The sequence below is a fragment of the Arvicola amphibius genome, chromosome 7 (assembly GCF_903992535.2).
Source record: "Arvicola amphibius chromosome 7, mArvAmp1.2, whole genome shotgun sequence".
Classification (NCBI taxonomy): Eukaryota; Metazoa; Chordata; class Mammalia; order Rodentia; family Cricetidae; genus Arvicola; species Arvicola amphibius.
Genome location: NC_052053.1, coordinates 48,969,984 through 48,986,769, shown reverse-complemented (window position 1 = coordinate 48,986,769; position 16,786 = coordinate 48,969,984). Strand labels below are relative to the sequence as shown.

Genomic DNA, 16,786 nt, shown 5'->3' with positions numbered 1-16,786 from the left:
TTGATCTGGAAATGTTTTTGTCATTGGTTTCAGATCTCTCAAAAAAAAAAAAAATAAAGTCTCGATCAAGCTTCCTTTAATCACTCTGTTTAAAGGCAGAGCATCGTGGGAGGTTGATAGGCGATGTAGAAACCGCCTTTGGCTCTCACCTGGAGGCACAGCTTTACGAATTTATCTAGTAACGGACACACTGCTAAGGGGGGAGGGGATTCACTATTAGCAGGGTTTTCTTGGATTGGCCTCTGCGCTTTGGTGTTGATCGGTTGTCCACGCGTATGCTTGCAGGACTCCCAGCTGGTCGTAGAAGCCTACAAGTCAGGGTTCGAGCCTCCTGGAGACATTGAATTCGAAGACTACACCCAGCCGATGAAACGCACGGTGTCAGAAAACAGCCTTTCCAGCTCAAAAGAAGGCAAGCCAGAGCTGAAGTTTGGCGGCAAGTCCAGAGGCAAGCTGTGGCCGTTCATCAAGAAAAACAAGGTACTGGCCGTTCGGACCCTGAGCGGGCTGAGGCAACGAGGAGCAGAGGCTCGGAGTTTATCTTCTGGTCTTAATCAAACTAAGCTCTCTCCTTCCAGAAAGCGAGAGAGAACAGTTAGCGTGCTGCGTTCATTTCACGATGCAAACGATCTCTCTGGTGGTGGTGTCTTTGCCATGGCCTCTGTCCTTATTACAAATGTGTTGTCACCCGGATGGGTCAGCCACACTAACATCACTGACCTCATAGCCCTTCACCCACCCCTTATCCTCCCAGACCGTGGGGCACCTCTGCCGGGAGCAAGGGGGGTGCCCCATCTAATCAAGCTTGCCAGCCTGGGCTCGGTTTTGAATCCATGTTAACCTCTGCCTCCATGAACATTTTCTCATTCTCTTTCCGTAGCGTGGTATGTAGGTGCATGACAGCGCTAACCCGGTGACCTAAAACGGGATGGAGGTGGCATTACTGCATTAACCTTAGGTCAGACTGTGTCTGAATTTCTCAGGACAGGACTGTCCCGTGGCTGTTTTTTCAAAACCTCAGTAATTTAGACCCTTTCCCCGCCCCTCCACCGAGCTGTGTTAGTTTAGGTGCGGAAATGTTTTACCCCTCTGGCTTAAACTGGTTTTGGAATGACTAACGAGAGCCTTAGCTTGCACGTGGCTGTCTGCATGAGCTTTGGGTCACGAGGTTCTGCTGTCCTGTCGCATACTCACTGAGCTTCTCCTTCTCACCCCCTCTTCTTGGAACACATCCTCCATGATTTCTTTTGTACCGTGGCATCGATATTAATGGTTTGTGTTTTACTTGCTTTGGATCTTGAATATGATTTGATGCTTATTTCTGTTTTGTCTTCTCGTTTCTGATTTTTTTTCTCTGTCACCGCTCATCTCTCACATGTAGCTTGTGTCCCTTTTAACATCCCCCCATCAGCCTCCCCCTCCTCCCCCTGCCTCTGCCTCACCCTCTGCTGTTCCCAACGGCCCCCAGTCTCCCAAGCAGCAAAAGGAACCCCTCTCCCACCGCTTCAACGAGTTCATGACCTCCAAACCCAAAATCCACTGCTTCCGGAGCCTAAAGCGTGGGGTAAGTTCCGCTCTGGAGTCCTGCGTCTCTCGCACACCGTGTTGCATGTCTCATTCTGCATTACTTACTTTGTTTGTGAATGGCCCCAGTGTGTTTTCCTATAACATTTAGAGAGAGAGAAAGCTTGAGCCTAGGCTTCCAGAGAGCCACAGAGCAAAAGAATGGCAGAAAGAAAGGAAGGAGGAAAGCAGGGAGGAGGGGCGGGAGGACAAGAGGTCAGCAGGCCTGAGATTTTGTGCTCTAGTCCATGCTGGAAGCGCCCACACTTCCCCTTCAAGCCGTTCGTTTCCTCCTTGACGTCACCAACTTTGATCAGGTCTCTGAAACTGACAGTGGAGACGATGAGGAAGTGGAAATGACTGGACAGTCAGAAAATACGTGCTGACTAATTCCAGCCAGAGTGCAGCGCAGGCTCCGCTGTCCTAAGGAAGCCTCGTGGCAAAGAGGAAGGCAGCCAGGCACACTGGTTCCCTTGTGAAGTTCAGGGATGGTGATAAAGTATCTCTCTACTGGATAGGGCTGAACTCTGTACAGGTCGAGCAGTCCAAATCCAAACTCAAACATCCAAAGTGTTTTGAAAGCCGTCATGACACCGTGAGGAAAATTCCACACCTGACCTCATAACACAGCACTAGGCTGTGGGCGTAGCCAGAGGTAGATGTTTCCCTGAGACCTGAACTCCATCTCTGAAACACAGATACCAGAAGAATGTTCAAATTACATGTTCAAAAACACACATAAAGCCAGGCAGAGGGAATGCACACCTTTAATCCCAGCCCTTGGGAGGCAGGGGCAGGTGGATCTCTGAGTTTGAGGCCTGCCTGGCCTACAGAGTGAGTTCCAGGACAACCAGGACTGTTACACAGAGAAATCCTGTCTCAAAAAACCGAAACCAAGACCAAAAAGACCATGTAAAACATGTGAGTTTCAAATTTAAATTTGGATCTCATTCTATCTACATAGATCTTCCCATAAAGTCTGAAGCATTTGTGGCCCTGAACATTCTTTCAAGAGTCACTAAACCTGCATCTCTTTGCAAAGGGACAGGCACAACAGCAGTGACATTTACCAAGGCCTCCTCCATTCTGTTCTGAGCTCTCTTTGCAGCAAAGCCAGTATGCGAAGAGAAGCCATGGAGCCAGAGAGTCTGCTCACACGGTCTGAGAGTCTGTGGCACCAGTGGGAAAAATTCTTAGAACACACTTGATGTGAAGACTCAGGTGTGAAATCAGGTGTGATGTTGCACACCCATCCTCCAAGCCTTCAGAGGATCAGAAGTTCAAAGCCATCCTTGGCTACATAACAGGTTCCAAGCTATCCTAGCCTACATGAGATTATGCTCAAAACGAACAAACAAATAACAAGCCACCCAGTTTGCAGGACAAGATTGTGTGAGTAAATCACACATAAACCCCACAGGAATCTGGACAGTCATCCCACATAGATAGCAGCTAAGCTCTCTCAAGTGAAACTGAAGGATAGGTCTCCTGAGCCTTCTCCAGTTGTCTAGGCAGGGTGTGGTGCCTCACACCTGTAATCTCAGCACGTGGGAGGCTGAGGCAGGAAAATGTTAGATTTAATGCTATCTTGGGATACATGTCTCATTCCAGTCTAGCCTGGGATGAAAAGTGATGAGACCCTGCCTGAAACAAACAAAAGACCTGAAGCCTGGTGGTCAGTGCTTCCCCACCTGCAGTTCTGTTGTTTGGTCCACCCATGGAGTTTCCCTGCAGATGTAGCAGGCTGCCTTACTTCTGGGGTCACCAGGCAGCTGAGAGGTGACACACTTTATTTTTCCTTCTCTCTCTCTTTCTCCCCCCACCCTCTCTCTCTCTCTTTCTTTCTCTATCTCTATTTCTCTATCTCTCTCTTTCAAGATAAGGTCTCTCTACACTACACAGTCCTAGCTCTTCTGAAACTCACTCTGTAGACCAGGCCAGCCTCGAACTCACAGGCATTTGCCTGGCTTTCCTGGGATTAAAGGCATGAGCAACCACTCCCAATTTGTGACGCTTATTTCTATGTGATGCCCAGGAGCTAAGTTATCCCTAGAGCTGAAGTTGGGTACCAGACCTTGGGCTGGTAAGCAGCATGATCAGGCAAAGTCAGGTCCAGTGTTCCTCATGAATGGAAAGTGTTGTGTTTCCTGCTCCAACATCCACTGGCATAGGAAGAGATTCCAAACCTGAGCTAATCAGATGAGCATTTGTCTCAAGTCCATCTGCTGGTAGCTTTCCTTGTCTGCAGAATTCCTGCACTGAATGGCTTCATTTAATAGGCTCAGCATCCCGGTCCATGGCTAACCTCAGCACTCCAGAGGCTGAAGCACGATTGCCACTAAACTAAGACCAGCCTGGGCTTCATAATGGGATCCCATTTCAAAAGAACAGAAATACTGCTGGGGATATGGCTCTGCTGTAGAGTACTTGCCTAGCATGCAACCCCAGCACACCATAAAACATGATATGGTAGTGGTGAACACTGCTTATCAGAAGTTCAAAGGTCATCCTTGGCTGCGGAGTGAGTTTGAGGCCAGTCTAGGCTATGTGGGGTCCTATCTCAAAAATAAAATAATAATGGGTGGGTGATATGGCTCAGTGCTTGGAGCTGAGTCCTGACAACCTGAGTTTAATCCCTAGAACAGAAGCAGTGAAAGGAAAGAACCCAGTCCCCAAAGCTGCCCACTGCCCTCCACATGCACACAATAAATAAGTAAATAAAATAGATGAGTAAATTAAAGAAAAATAGTAGGGTCCAAACATCAAGGTTGAAGGAAGGAAGGATGCATTTGAGAGAATTATTTTGCTTTAAGCAACTTTGTATATCAAGTTAAAACTCAGAAGTTTGGGCTGGTGCAGTGATTTAGCCTAACAACCTCCATAGTGGGAGGAGAGAACCAGCTCCTACAAGTTGTCCTCTGACCTTCACATTCATGCCTTGGTACTCGAATGCGCACATATACACTGCATAAATAAACATAATCATTTTTTTATTAAATCAAATTTAATTTCCTAAAACTGTCAGGAGAGCCACTGTCAGCAGGCAGAGTAGCTTCAGAAGTGGGCGATGGATCGTGCTGAGCTCTGTTGTTGGGGCTGGCTGAGCAATCGGCAGCTTCTTGGCTTGATTTTGCAGGATTTTAGAACTCCACTCTTTATCAGAGAATTCCCACGGATGTAACCAGGGTGAGCCAGGCTCAGAGTCAGTTACATCATGTTACCACATAGTCACTCGTGTTTATAAACATCTGCATCTGTCTGTCAGACACTCACGGTGAAATGTGTCAGGTGTTCTCACAGTCACCATCCGTTTGCCTCTCTGATGCATGATGCTACATCACACGGTCTACTGGTCATCCATGGTTTCTGTATCTGTGTTCATGGTGTCCACTAAGTGTGTAGGCAGAGAATGCCTGCTTTCAATTAGTACAAGAAAATATGGTGTAAGTCTGATTTAAAGGAAGATTTAAAAAAAAAAAAATCAGCAAAATGAATTTTATTTCTTACTCCTCAAATCTATGTTTAGCAAATTCCTTTTAAGGAAACGTTCCTAGATGGTAAGTGCCTTCTCCCAGTGACAAGTGACCTGCTAGAAGCTTTGATTCTGAGGGGCATGGAGAATAGTTGTGCCTCCATCGCTTGTGATGAGCCCTTAGGGTCAGAGCTGATGCTTCTTCTTATGGGAGAGGGAGGGAAGGGAGGAAGGAAAGGGGAAACATTAAGCCTTTGAAAACATCACAAACCAAAGTCTGGGGAATTAGACCAGGTTATTCAGCAGCCTCCGTGTGGGAGGCGCTGGGTCCATGAGGAGTGGAATGGAGTCCTTGCTTCCATTTTGCTTTCTCTTGCACTGGAACTTGAGACGGCCACTCCTGAGCAGAGGCGCTCAGGGAGGATTCCAGGAGAATAACTATAACCGTCCTGTGTCTTTTTGTTTTGATCAGGTGTTTTCATTTTATTTTTTGTCTGTGTGTTTTGCTTGTGTGCATGTCTGTGCACCACTTGTGTGCCTAGCACCTTCAGCGTTCAGAAGAGGGCATCGATACCCTGGAACTGGAATTAGCTATGGCTGTGAGTCACCGTGTGGGTGCTGGGAATTGAACCCAGATCCTCCCCAAGAGCAGCCAGTGCTTCTAACCACTGAGCCATCTGCCCTGTGCCCTGTGGCACCTTTTAATTTCACTTCACATTTCATAGCCTTCAGGTTTGAATTCTAAGTATCTGGTTTAATTACCAGAGTGTGGAAATTTTGTGAAACCATTTTCTTTTTTTTAATTTTTTCTGAGACACGCCACCACACCTGGCTCAGTGTGCAAATATTTCTTAGCATAGCTTAGTCTATTTCTGAAAAATTAAATAAGATAAGAGTATTTTGGATTTTTTTGTTGTTGTAAGCTATTTTCTGGGGTTATTTACAGAGAGTCTACACTGACAGACCTTAGTATTCCATCTTTACATGAGTAAAAAAAAAAAGATTAAAGTAGAGAGTATCCTCAAACTGGGTGTGGATGCACACACCTGTGATCTTAGTCCCTAGGAGGTAGAAACTGGAGGGTCAAGAGTTTAAGGTCACCCTCCACTACGCACAGAATTTGAGGCCAGTGTGCGCTGTATGAGAAGAAAACCAAAGAGGAATGGGGGAGATAAAGATGAATGGATGATAGATAGATAGATAGATAGATAGATAGATAGATAGATAGATAGATAGATAGATAGATAGATAGATAGATAGATGATAGATAGACAGACAGATAGATATTTGATTGATAATAGACTGATTGATTGTGATATATAGGTGATAGATTGATAGATATATGCCCAGATAGATAGATGGATAAGAACATGTCCTGAACTTGATTATACAAGTCTTAAAGATTTCCTTTCGCCTACGAAAAGCAATTGTCTAGGTAAAACTAGACGATCCCTCCTGTATTTTAATGTTGAGCTTAGGAAATGCCACCAAAGCAGAGCAAGACGTTCTGGAAATCTGTTGTTGTATGTCACGTTATGAATGCGCGGTTCCTTTTTTTTTTTTTTTTAATCTTCCTTGTTTTCTTGCTGACTGTTGGCAGACTCAGTCTTTGTGTTATCACAGAGAGCTCATGAAGAGGACTCTAGGGAAACCCACGCATGCCTTCGAGGCTAGGGACTATGTTGTAAGTCTGCCCGTGCTGCAAGAATGCAGTCACAGCCAAGCCACTAACCCCTTGGACAGCGCCAAGACTGGGGACACAGGTGCAGCTGTAACCTTCCATCCCACTAAACAAAATCCAAACTGAGACAACCGCAACCTGGGGCAAGGAGGGGGTCTTATGGTATAAATCCAAAAGCTATTTTATCCCCCAACTTGCATAGAGAAACCCAGGCTCCTAATGGACGTCCAATGCCCCAGGGACATCCACTGAGTGGGATCACGGTCAGAATGCCCCTTATTTGTCTTAGTTCTGGTTAAAATATTTAAAAAGCCTGCAGCTGCCACCTGAAATGTCCGTGGTGTCCCTGGATATGAGTTTATGGCAGAGATTTACCCATAAAACCCAGCTGCAGAATGTAGTCACTGGAAAGAGACAGTTTAGGGCATGACGATGTGACCATGCAGGGATCCACATTGGTGTGTGCAGCCAGCGGGTTCCTAGGGAGTCATGCCTTGAGCTTGGAGAACAAAAACTCAAAGAGGCACAAGCAGAGAGGGTCCCAGTAGGTTTCACCAAAACGTATGTGCTTAGGCACTCACCGTCCCCTTTCTTTGCGCTTGAGGTTAGTAGCTGTGACCATCCAATGACACACGGACGAGCTGGCTCTGTGTTATTGATGCTTGCTTCTCCCAGAGCCCCTAACTGTCGCCTGAAGCTGATGGTGTTTGGTCCCTCGGTGTCTGGTCACACACTCCATGAGGCTTTTGCCTTTATTCTCCTAGAAGACTTGCTTTCTAATCGGAAGTGACATAATTGACTGGCTTATGACCTATAACCTGAAAATGCTTACTATTTGTGTTTAAAAAACGAATTCCACACCTTGCAGTGTCACCTCCAGGAGGTGATCTGTCACCGCCCACTTCAGAAAAATGGAATTTGAGAGTTTTGGTGTTTCCAAAAGCCAAGTGCAAGATTTAGTATTTCCTGTTTCTATTGGAGCAGATGCCTAATTTTAATCACTTGTTCTTTTTTTTAAGATTTATTTGTTTATTTTATGTATGTATGTTCTTGTCTGCATGTATATCTGCACACCAGAAAGAGGGCATTGGCTCTCACGACAGTTATGAGACGGTTGTGAGCCACCATGTGGGTGCTGGGAATTGAACTCAGGACCTCTGGGAGAGCAGCCCGTTCTCTTAACCACTGAGCCATCTCTCCAGCCCCTAATTACTTGTTCTTATTTTGAAGTGGTAACCTTTTATTGCTTCACAAATTTGGTTCTAGGAGATTTCGGTTATAATCTCCAGTCATGAAAGGGATCCCTGTAGAGAGCAAATAGTGAGTCAGGTTCTTGGAGTTCACAATAAGACTGTGCGTGAGGAAACACTAGTGTGCACTAGCGTGCTTCGTGGGGGCCGTCTCCTGCTCTACACCGCGAGTGTGATCTGTCTGAAGGCGAGCTCGGCTTTGTGATGGACAATCTGTGCAGGGGCTCCAGGAGGCTCAACAATTCATGGCCATGGCTAAAGCTGTCCAGTCAATCTCTTCCTTCCATGTGGGAACTGTGTCTTTAAAAGGCAATTGCCCATTTACAAAGAAGTGTTGACCTTGTTTGTTTGTTTGTTGTTTGTTTGTTTGTTTCTTTAGGGACAAAATTTGTGTAGTCCAGGCTGGCCTGGAACTCAACTGTGTATACCAGGCCTCTCTTTCCCGAGTATAAGCCACCACTTGGCTAGAAGTATCAACTGTAAATAACCTAAAGAATGGAAAAGTACAAAAGTTGGCTTTTTTATATGCAGCATAAAAATCCAAGTGTGCTTTCTTTGACATTTTGTCCTCTGGGTAGTCTGTACCCTGCTATCAGTTGCTAGAGCCCTCTGCATTGCTAGAGACCAAGCCCATGTCCTGTGCTGAACTCTCCCTAGTGGGTCCTACAGAATCTTGTTTCTGTTTCGTTGCCCTCCTTTGGCCTCTGCAGACACCATGCTCGCTATGGTTTTTGTTTGTTGGTTTTGGTTTTCCGAGACAGGGTTTCCCTGTGTAACAGTCCTGGCTGTCCTGGAACTCGTTTTGTAGACCAGGCTGGCTTTGAACTCACAGAGAACTACCTGCCTCTGCCTCCCAAGTGCTGGGATTAAAGATGCGTATCACCACGCCTGACAAAATAAAAAGAAAAATACTTTTGAAAAATTAAAAAGCAACCATGTGAGAGGGTGTGTAGGGGAGCATGCCTGTGACCCCAGCACTTGGGAGCAGAGGAGAAGCCTTTCTGAAAATCTGAGGCCATCCCAGCCACTGCTGACCGTCGGGTAATCCTGTCTCAAAACTAAAATTTTAGAAAGGATCTGCCTAGATGCCCTGGGGGCGATTCGGTGAACGAGGTGTCGTGCGGTTCTCTTCCTTTCAGGGTCATTTTGTGTCACTGCTGTGCCTAGCAGAGTTAGGGCTCTGGGTTCTGTTCCCAGCACCACCTCAGATCGCCCTCCCCAGCAATCTGGTTCTCATGGGCAGCCAGTGGGGGTGGCAGTGCAGGGTCAGGAGGGCTCTCCTCTCACACCTTGTCGTGGCTCTGGCTCCCAAGCCACCTAAGACATTTCTGTTATGATCAACCCCTCCTGTGAACTTTTGCACAGATCTGCCCTGGCCGTTTTCACAGGTTGGCGGGTAAGCTGATGTTGCAAGTCCTGCGGGACTGGCCCAGTGCCCCCTCTTCTGACCTGTGTTTTTTTTTTTCTCTCTCTCTCTCCTTATCTCTTCCCGTTTGTTACCTCTTCAATTTTTCCGTGAAGCTTTCTCTCAAGCTGGTAAGCATAAAGTCCCCTGTGCATGTTCCTGGTCTAATCGGGTTTTGGTGTGTGCTATAGACGCTATGCCCTGGGCAACCTGCCTCCAACATTAACTGTTCACATTCCACTTTCCTTCGGGCGCTTTTGTTGGTGTTTGTTTGACCTCTGGATGTGTGACTGTCTTATTCACTAAGAAAATTAATACTTAACGTGATTTGGTTCTCCTTGCTGTGGGGGCCTTATGACTATACCAAGTATTAATCAACTGTTGATATTCATTTGAATGTAAATGTCAGAAATTGGGGACTGTTCCTACTGGATCTGTTTAAATAGATGGAAGGTACTTCTTCCTGGGAACCACTAAAGGAGACACTTGGGAGATAGAGGCAGAGGATTTCTGTGAGTTCGGGGCCAGCCTGGTCTATATAATGAATTCCAGGCCAGCCAGGGCTACAAAGAGAAATCCTGTCTTAAAAACAAAACAAAACAACTAGCCGGGCGGTGGTGGCGCATGCCTTTAATCCCAGCTCCCAGCACTCGGGAGGCAGAGGCAGGCGGATCTCTGTGAGTTCGAGGCCAGCCTGGTCTACAAGAGCTAGTTCCAGGACAGGCTCTAAAAAAAAAAAAAAAAGCTGCAGAGAAACCCTGTCTCGAAAAACAAAAAAAAGAAAAAAGAAAAAAAAAACAAAACAACTAACCAAACTAACTAACAACAACAACAAAAACCCCACAAAGCACACACACACACAAAAAAAAAAAAAAAGAACAAAAACTAGGAGCCTGAAGGAGACACTTGGGTGTGTATCATGCCTATAGTGACTACTCAGGTTTTTGGTAGGAAAGACTGGCAGGAACTGAGACCTCCTGAGGACCTGCACAGGTCTCTGGAAGCCTTGGGTAAAGGTGAGTCCAGAGGCCACAGGTCCTCTGATGGACAAAGAGAAGCCCTTTGTCCACCCTTGCTTGAGCTGTCTACCTAATGTCTGTGTCTTGCTTTTCCTTCACGGTGTAGCTCTAGTGAACAACCAGAGTAATTGTTCGATTTATTAAAGGAAAATCCAACCAACATAACCCACTATGCTTTGAGAATGAATGAAGGCTGGGAACATGGATCCTTTCAGAATACACACCCTTCACTAGCTCAGGGGTGAGCTGTTGCTTCCGTGCTGTTCTTTGAAGTCAATGAAAAAGCGGAACACTGGGAGCCAAGCATACGGACTCAGTTTAGATTCCCAGGAAGGTTCCCCTTCAGTGGCATCATCTCAAAAGCCAGGTCATCCCAGCACTGAGGGGTGGAGAGAGGTGAGCTCCAGAGGTGCACTGGACAGCCAGCCTCACTGAAAAGCCAGTCTCAAGGCTGTAAGGTAGAGGGAAGACGCCCGACTTCCTGCTTAGGTGACACCTCAGTATACGCACGTCCACAAATACAAGTGGACGTGAAGTGTTGGGTAGGAAATGGGTTATCTCTGTAAAAGCAAATATCTCAAGAACCTGTTTCACCCAGGACTTATGCCCAGGAGCAATGTAAGTGCCCTCCTGAGATGAAGCAAGGCTGAATTCAGAACCATTTAACCTGGGTGTGTGTGACCACACCTTCCATGGCTGGTTCCACCATCCTGCAAACTGGGCTATTCCAGTCACGTCAGAGACACCCTTGCTGACTCAGAGCTAGAAACAAGAGCCCCATCTCCACAAAATGAGTCACATGCCAGAGCTTTGAGAAAATGTAAACTTGAAAAAGCCTAAATGGGTGAGACGCCCTTTCTACCGATCCTAAGTTTATATGAGAAGCTACTGACTTGAATTGCCATAGCAACCAAGGTTTGAGGCTTTTCCAGTGACTTGTTTTCAAATAACAATGGTATTTGAATAGCGAGGGTAACTGTTGACAGGGACTGGCTGGTCACTTGTTGCTTTATCAGTTGGAGATAAGGTGTAGATCAGCAAGGCTATTCTGTTGTGTTGTCAATAGTAACCAGTGCTGTCTCTGCTGTGGCTAGTCACAGGCCACCAGCCCAGAGTGTTCCTTACAGGTGTCTCTGCCATTTAGATGCCATCCAAGCCTCACACCTGTTCTACATATACTCAAAAGATCCAGGTCACTGCTGAACCAGCCACACCCTTTCCATCACCACAGCCAGGGCTAGAGGACCCTCTAGCCACTGACAGATTGCTCGCTTTCACAAGCCGGTGACTTGTATTGAATTTTGTGACATCCCAGATTTTAAAAACAAGCAAACAAACATCTCCAGAAATCTCAGCCGGGAAGACAGATCTGAAGGTGAAAGTGTTTGTAAGCCCAACAGGAGAGCTTAAGTCTAAATTTCCAGAACTGATGTAAAAGCCCCATGCCCAGCATGCATGTTCACAAGACCAGTGCCCCGTCGAGAGATAGAACATGCAATGGAAAAACATACTCTGTCCAGACAAGGGGAAGATAAGAACCCCTGGGGGCAGGTGTTTGCGTGTATGTGTGCAATCTCAATCTAGAAAACAAGTATCAGGGTCACCAAGATGGCTGAGGGCAGGGGTACTTGGTGCTAAGCCCCGCTAAGCTCCCATGGCCTGAGTTCCATTCCAGAGCCATACATGGTTGAAAGATGGAGCTGACTCCCACGGGTTGTATAGTAAATAAAAATTGTGAAGACGGGTTTCCCTCCCAGCCCAACCCCTGAATAGAGGGACCAGAAAGATAGACACGGAAATTTTCAAATGGCACACACTGGAGAAAGAAACCGCCTCAGCCTCCATCATACTAAGGGACCCACATGCTTGGCGTGGTGACAGGAATGTCACCCGCCCTCTCTCCCCTCGGCCAGCATGCATACTCAGGATGGGGCTCTGATCTCCATTTGGCCCAAGAGGCAAATATTTGCTGACTCATGTTCTTCCCAGCCCATCCATCTTCCTCATAATCGGCCTACAAGCTTCTGTCACAAGCCCCCTAGTAAGCCACTTGGCAAATGCCAGTGGATTCCGGAATCACATTCCCTGGGCCCCCTTTCTTCTCGCCCCCAAGTCAATCTCGCCCTTGTTTGAAAAGAATTGAGGTTTTCAAGTAAAGTCTGTCTTGTAAAATCTCTCCTGGCTTTCGCTGGGCCTGTTGAATACATGTCATTCTTTATGGAAGTGGCCTCACTTGAGGAAAAGCTCTTGGCACTACAGTGAAGCCAGCAAGGAGGCAGTCTTTGGAAGGAGACCAGCTCCTGGTGTCTTCTACTGAAAGCACAGGGACAAAGGCAAGAGTGCAGTGGGATTTTCAGAGAGCCCAGCCAGGTTTGGCGGCTCCTGTCTGCAGTCCAGGAGGCTGAGCCTGAAGGACTGCTTCAACTCGAAGGCCAAGCTGGTCTGCATAGCAAGTACCAGACCAAGCCAGTGTGTGGAAGTGTGTGGAGGTAGGGTGAGGGGCTGGAGAGATGGCTCAGCAGTTAGGAGAATGTATTACTCTTGCAAAGGACCCAAGTTCCCAACGCCCACATGGTGTGGCTCACAACCACCTACCTGTACCTTGTTCCAGGGAAATCTGATGCCCTCTTCTGGATTCTGCTGGCACCCATCCCACATGTCCACATGTGCACGTACACAGTTTTAAAATAAAGTCTTTTAAATTGGGGCAGGGGACTAGGAGCCAGATGTGGTGGTTCACACCTATAATGCTAGTACCTGGAAAACCAAGTCACCTCCAGTTTGAGACTGTAGCCTGGGGTAAAATGCTTGGGTCTTATGCATAGGCCCCAGGTTCAGCTTTGCAGGAAAGGGGGTGCCAAAACACTCCTGACCGTAGAAGTGGAGAAGGTTGGTTTTGTTCACTGGGAAATAATTTTGATGGACCAGAAACATCAGAAGGGGATGACATGAGTTTGTTTTGTTGGTTTGTTTTGGTTTTTTTGAGACAGGGTTTTTCTGTAGCTTTGGAGCCTATCCTGGAACTCACTCTGTAGACCAGGCTAGACTTGAACTCACAGAGATCCACCTGTCTCTGCCTCCCAAGTGCTGGGATTAAAGGTATGTGCCACCAATGCCCCACCCGTTCACATCCTTAAAGGAAAGTGACAGGCGTCTGTCATTTTCCAGGGCTGGGAACTCTGCCTCAGCCTTGAGAGGAGAGATGGGAAGGAATACTTCAGCTAAGGAAAGAGCAGAGGTTCAGATACGATGTTCACAACAACTGGATTATATTACAGAAGCACCAACTTCCTACTCTTCAGGAACGGGTGGGAATAGTCAGAAGATGCAAATGAAGAAGTCTTTACATTTGTTTCTGGGCTGCCCTCCGAGTCAAACCTATTTCCTCCATCTCTCCTCCCCGGAGTGTGGTTGCTCCTGGCCTTTTCTGCGGTGCTCTGGCCCTTGTAGATGACAGGCAGTGGTTGGTGGGACTTCTGAGTTTTGCATGTATTTGATTTTCATGGCTCAACTGGTGTGGCGGGAAAGCATAGCTGGTTGTGGGAAGCCTCTGCAGGTCCGCAGGCTCGGTTTGCCGCCTCCTGCACAGGAGTACCTCAAGGCTTTCTGGCTTCTCACTTATGTTTGTGTCTGCAGGGTGCCACACCGGAAGACTTCAGCAACCTCCCGCCTGAGCAGAGAAGGAAAAAGCTGCAGCAGAAAGTGGATGATCTCAATAAAGAGATCCAAAAGGAGACGGATCAGAGGTAGGATGGATCAGTGTTGCCCTGTCAAACCACCCAAGCTTGTGGAAAGAGGAAATCTGAAAATAGATGTGTCTGCGTGTGTGTGTGCACACACACACACACAGTACTTTAAAGGCCAGAAGAGGGTGTCAGAACTCTTGGAATTGGAGTTGGAGGCAGTTGTGAGCCACCAGATATGGGTGTTGGGCACCAGACTTCACTCCTCATGATAAAGCAGTACATATTCTTAAATGTTGTCATCTCTCCGGCCTTAAAATGGATAGAAAGGCGTTATTTTGGCAGGTGTTTTATCTGTTATCTCATTGTGTGCTGGGTTTCTCATTAGAGGTTGTATTTTGAGATAAATATAGATTTTTTTCTATCTGGGTTTTTTATTTTTTATTGATTTTTGTTGAGTAGATTTATGTTTTTAAAAAATGAAAAAAAAAAAGTCAGGCAGTGGTGGCACAAGCCTTTAATCCCAGCACTTGGGAGGCAGAGGCAGCTGGATCTCTGTGAGTTCGAGGCCAGCCTGGTCTACAAGAGCTAGTTCCAGGACAGGCTCCAAAGCAACAGTGAAACCCTGTGGTGGGTGGGGGGGAGGAGAAAAGAATTACTATCTCTTTGGGACTTGGAGACCTTGTTTTGTTTTTGTGCTGTGCTGAGGTGGATTCAGGGCCTCTGTATGTATACTAGGCAGTTGTTCTACTACTGAATCACGGTACACATTAAAACATGAAAATCAGCCAGGCGGTGAAGTGAACACCTGTAATCCTAGCACTCGGGAGGCAGAGGCAGGTGGATCTCTGAGTTCGAGGACGACCTAGTTCTAGGTGAGTCCTAGAGCAGCGAGGGCTACACAGAAAGACCCTGTCTAGAAAAACTGAGTTAAAACAAACAAACAAAAAAACAGAAGTGAGTTAACTGGGGTACCTCTTCATGAAATTTGGGAGGAGCCAGCAGGTTAAGGTCATCATAGACAGGAGAGAGCAGCCGTGTGGTTGGAGTCTAAGGCAGGAAGATTGCTGACCAGTGAAGCCAGCCTGCAGTGTAGAGTGGGCCCAGTGTCCAGACAGAAGCAAGGAAGGCGGGCAGGGCTCAGTGGTGAAGAGTGTGTGTTCCTTTTGAAAAGGGTCTGGATTCTGTTCTCAGAACCACACCAGGTGACGCTAGCTCCCAGAGGGGCTGATGCGTCTGACCTCAGAGGGCATTCACACTCATGTGCACACACCCTCCACACCTAACTGAAAATAATGAAAATAACCTATTTTTAAAAAGAAAAAAAAAAAAGCTGGGCAGTGGTGGCACCCTCCTTTAATCCCAACACTCGGGAAGCAGAGGCAGTTCAATCCCTGTGTATTCAAGGCCAGCCTGGTCTGCAAAGCAAGTTCCAGGATAACCAGAGCTACACAGAGAAACCCTGTCTTGGGTACAAAAGTCTTAAAGACTTCAGTAAAATGAGGACTGGGAAGATAGATCAGTGGGAAAAGAGTTCCCGTGCAAGTGTGAAGAACTGAGTTCTGATCCCCGGTGCCCATGTGAAAGCCAGGCACGGCGGTGCAGGTCTGTAACCCCATCGCTGGCCAGCTGATGAGAGACCCTGTCTCAAAAAACAAGGGGAGTGGCTAGAGCAAGGGTTCCACATTTATACTCCATTGCTGTGTAATCGGACTAGAGTTCAGATTCCAGCACCCACAAAACATGCCCAGCACCCCACAAACATCTCTAACCCAAGCTCCCCAGTGGGCATAGGTGAAGAGTGAAGAAGATAAGCTTGCCACTGTGGCCTTCGTACTCACACAGGCGTGCTCACCTGCACACTCACACACATGTAAATGGAGGCAGAGTTCCTGTCCAGACCACCTGGTCCCAAATAATCACACAAATGCTTATATTAATCATAAAACACTCAGCCTATAGCTCAGGCTTACTACTAACCAGATTTTACCCATTTTAAACCATTTCTGTTCCTCTCTATTTTGCCACATGGCTTATAACTTTGCTTCTCCTCTAGCATCTTGCTTCCCTATCAGCTGGCTCATCTCTCCTGACTCTGCCCTTCTTCCTCTCTGTTTTCCTGCCTAGTCATAGTCTTCCTTGCTGTAGGCCAAATTAGCTTTATTATCAACCAATTAGAGTAATCCATATTCACAGTGTACAGAAGGATTATTCTACAGCATTTCCCCCTTTCTGCCTAATCAAAAAAGAAGATTTTTACTCTAACATAGTAAAATTAGATATAACAAAACACTTATCAAGTGAGAATTACAGATACAATATCTAGTCTATTTGTATTTGACAAAACTAGAGAAAATAATTATCTCTTCTATCTTGGTGAGTTTAAAGTTTTATATCAAATTTATCTTTTATCATAACTAAGAAAAGCTGTAACTATAATTGTCTAGTCTTCAACTCCATCAAAGACCTGAGAAGAAAATAATATTACATGAGTAAGCAGAAAGTGTAGGTAAGCAACTTGCAAAAAATATGAGAAATGACAGAAACAGTTGGCTGCCTGGACAGTCACCTAGGGTTCCTCTGTAACCATAGGGCATCCAGCTCTGGCCCACAGACCTAGCATATCTGGCAGACTTTCCTGTGAAGCAGACAATTTTGAAGGACTGTCGTCTGCCTTACTTTGTCTTGGCAAAGTTTGGCAGTGGCCTTTCTT

At 46.5% G+C, this 16,786-nt stretch overlaps 1 protein-coding gene across 12 annotated transcripts in view; it reads left to right on the top strand.

Moving 5' to 3' along the window:
* Window positions 1-16,786, top strand: part of Fnbp1 (formin binding protein 1) — a 115,990-nt gene that overhangs the window by 87,896 nt on the left and 11,308 nt on the right. For 3 of the 12 annotated variants that reach the window (XM_038335813.2, XM_038335812.1, XM_038335811.1), the window contains exons 9-12: window positions 286-480; window positions 1,382-1,564; window positions 9,488-9,502; window positions 14,027-14,136. In XM_038335813.2, coding sequence (XP_038191741.1) covers window positions 286-480; window positions 1,382-1,564; window positions 9,488-9,502; window positions 14,027-14,136 — 503 coding nt within the window. The remainder of the gene's footprint in view (window positions 1-285; window positions 481-1,381; window positions 1,565-9,487; window positions 9,503-14,026; window positions 14,137-16,786) is intronic. The other 9 variants (XM_038335817.1, XM_038335816.1, XM_038335820.1 and 6 more) reach the window with 5 other exon arrangements.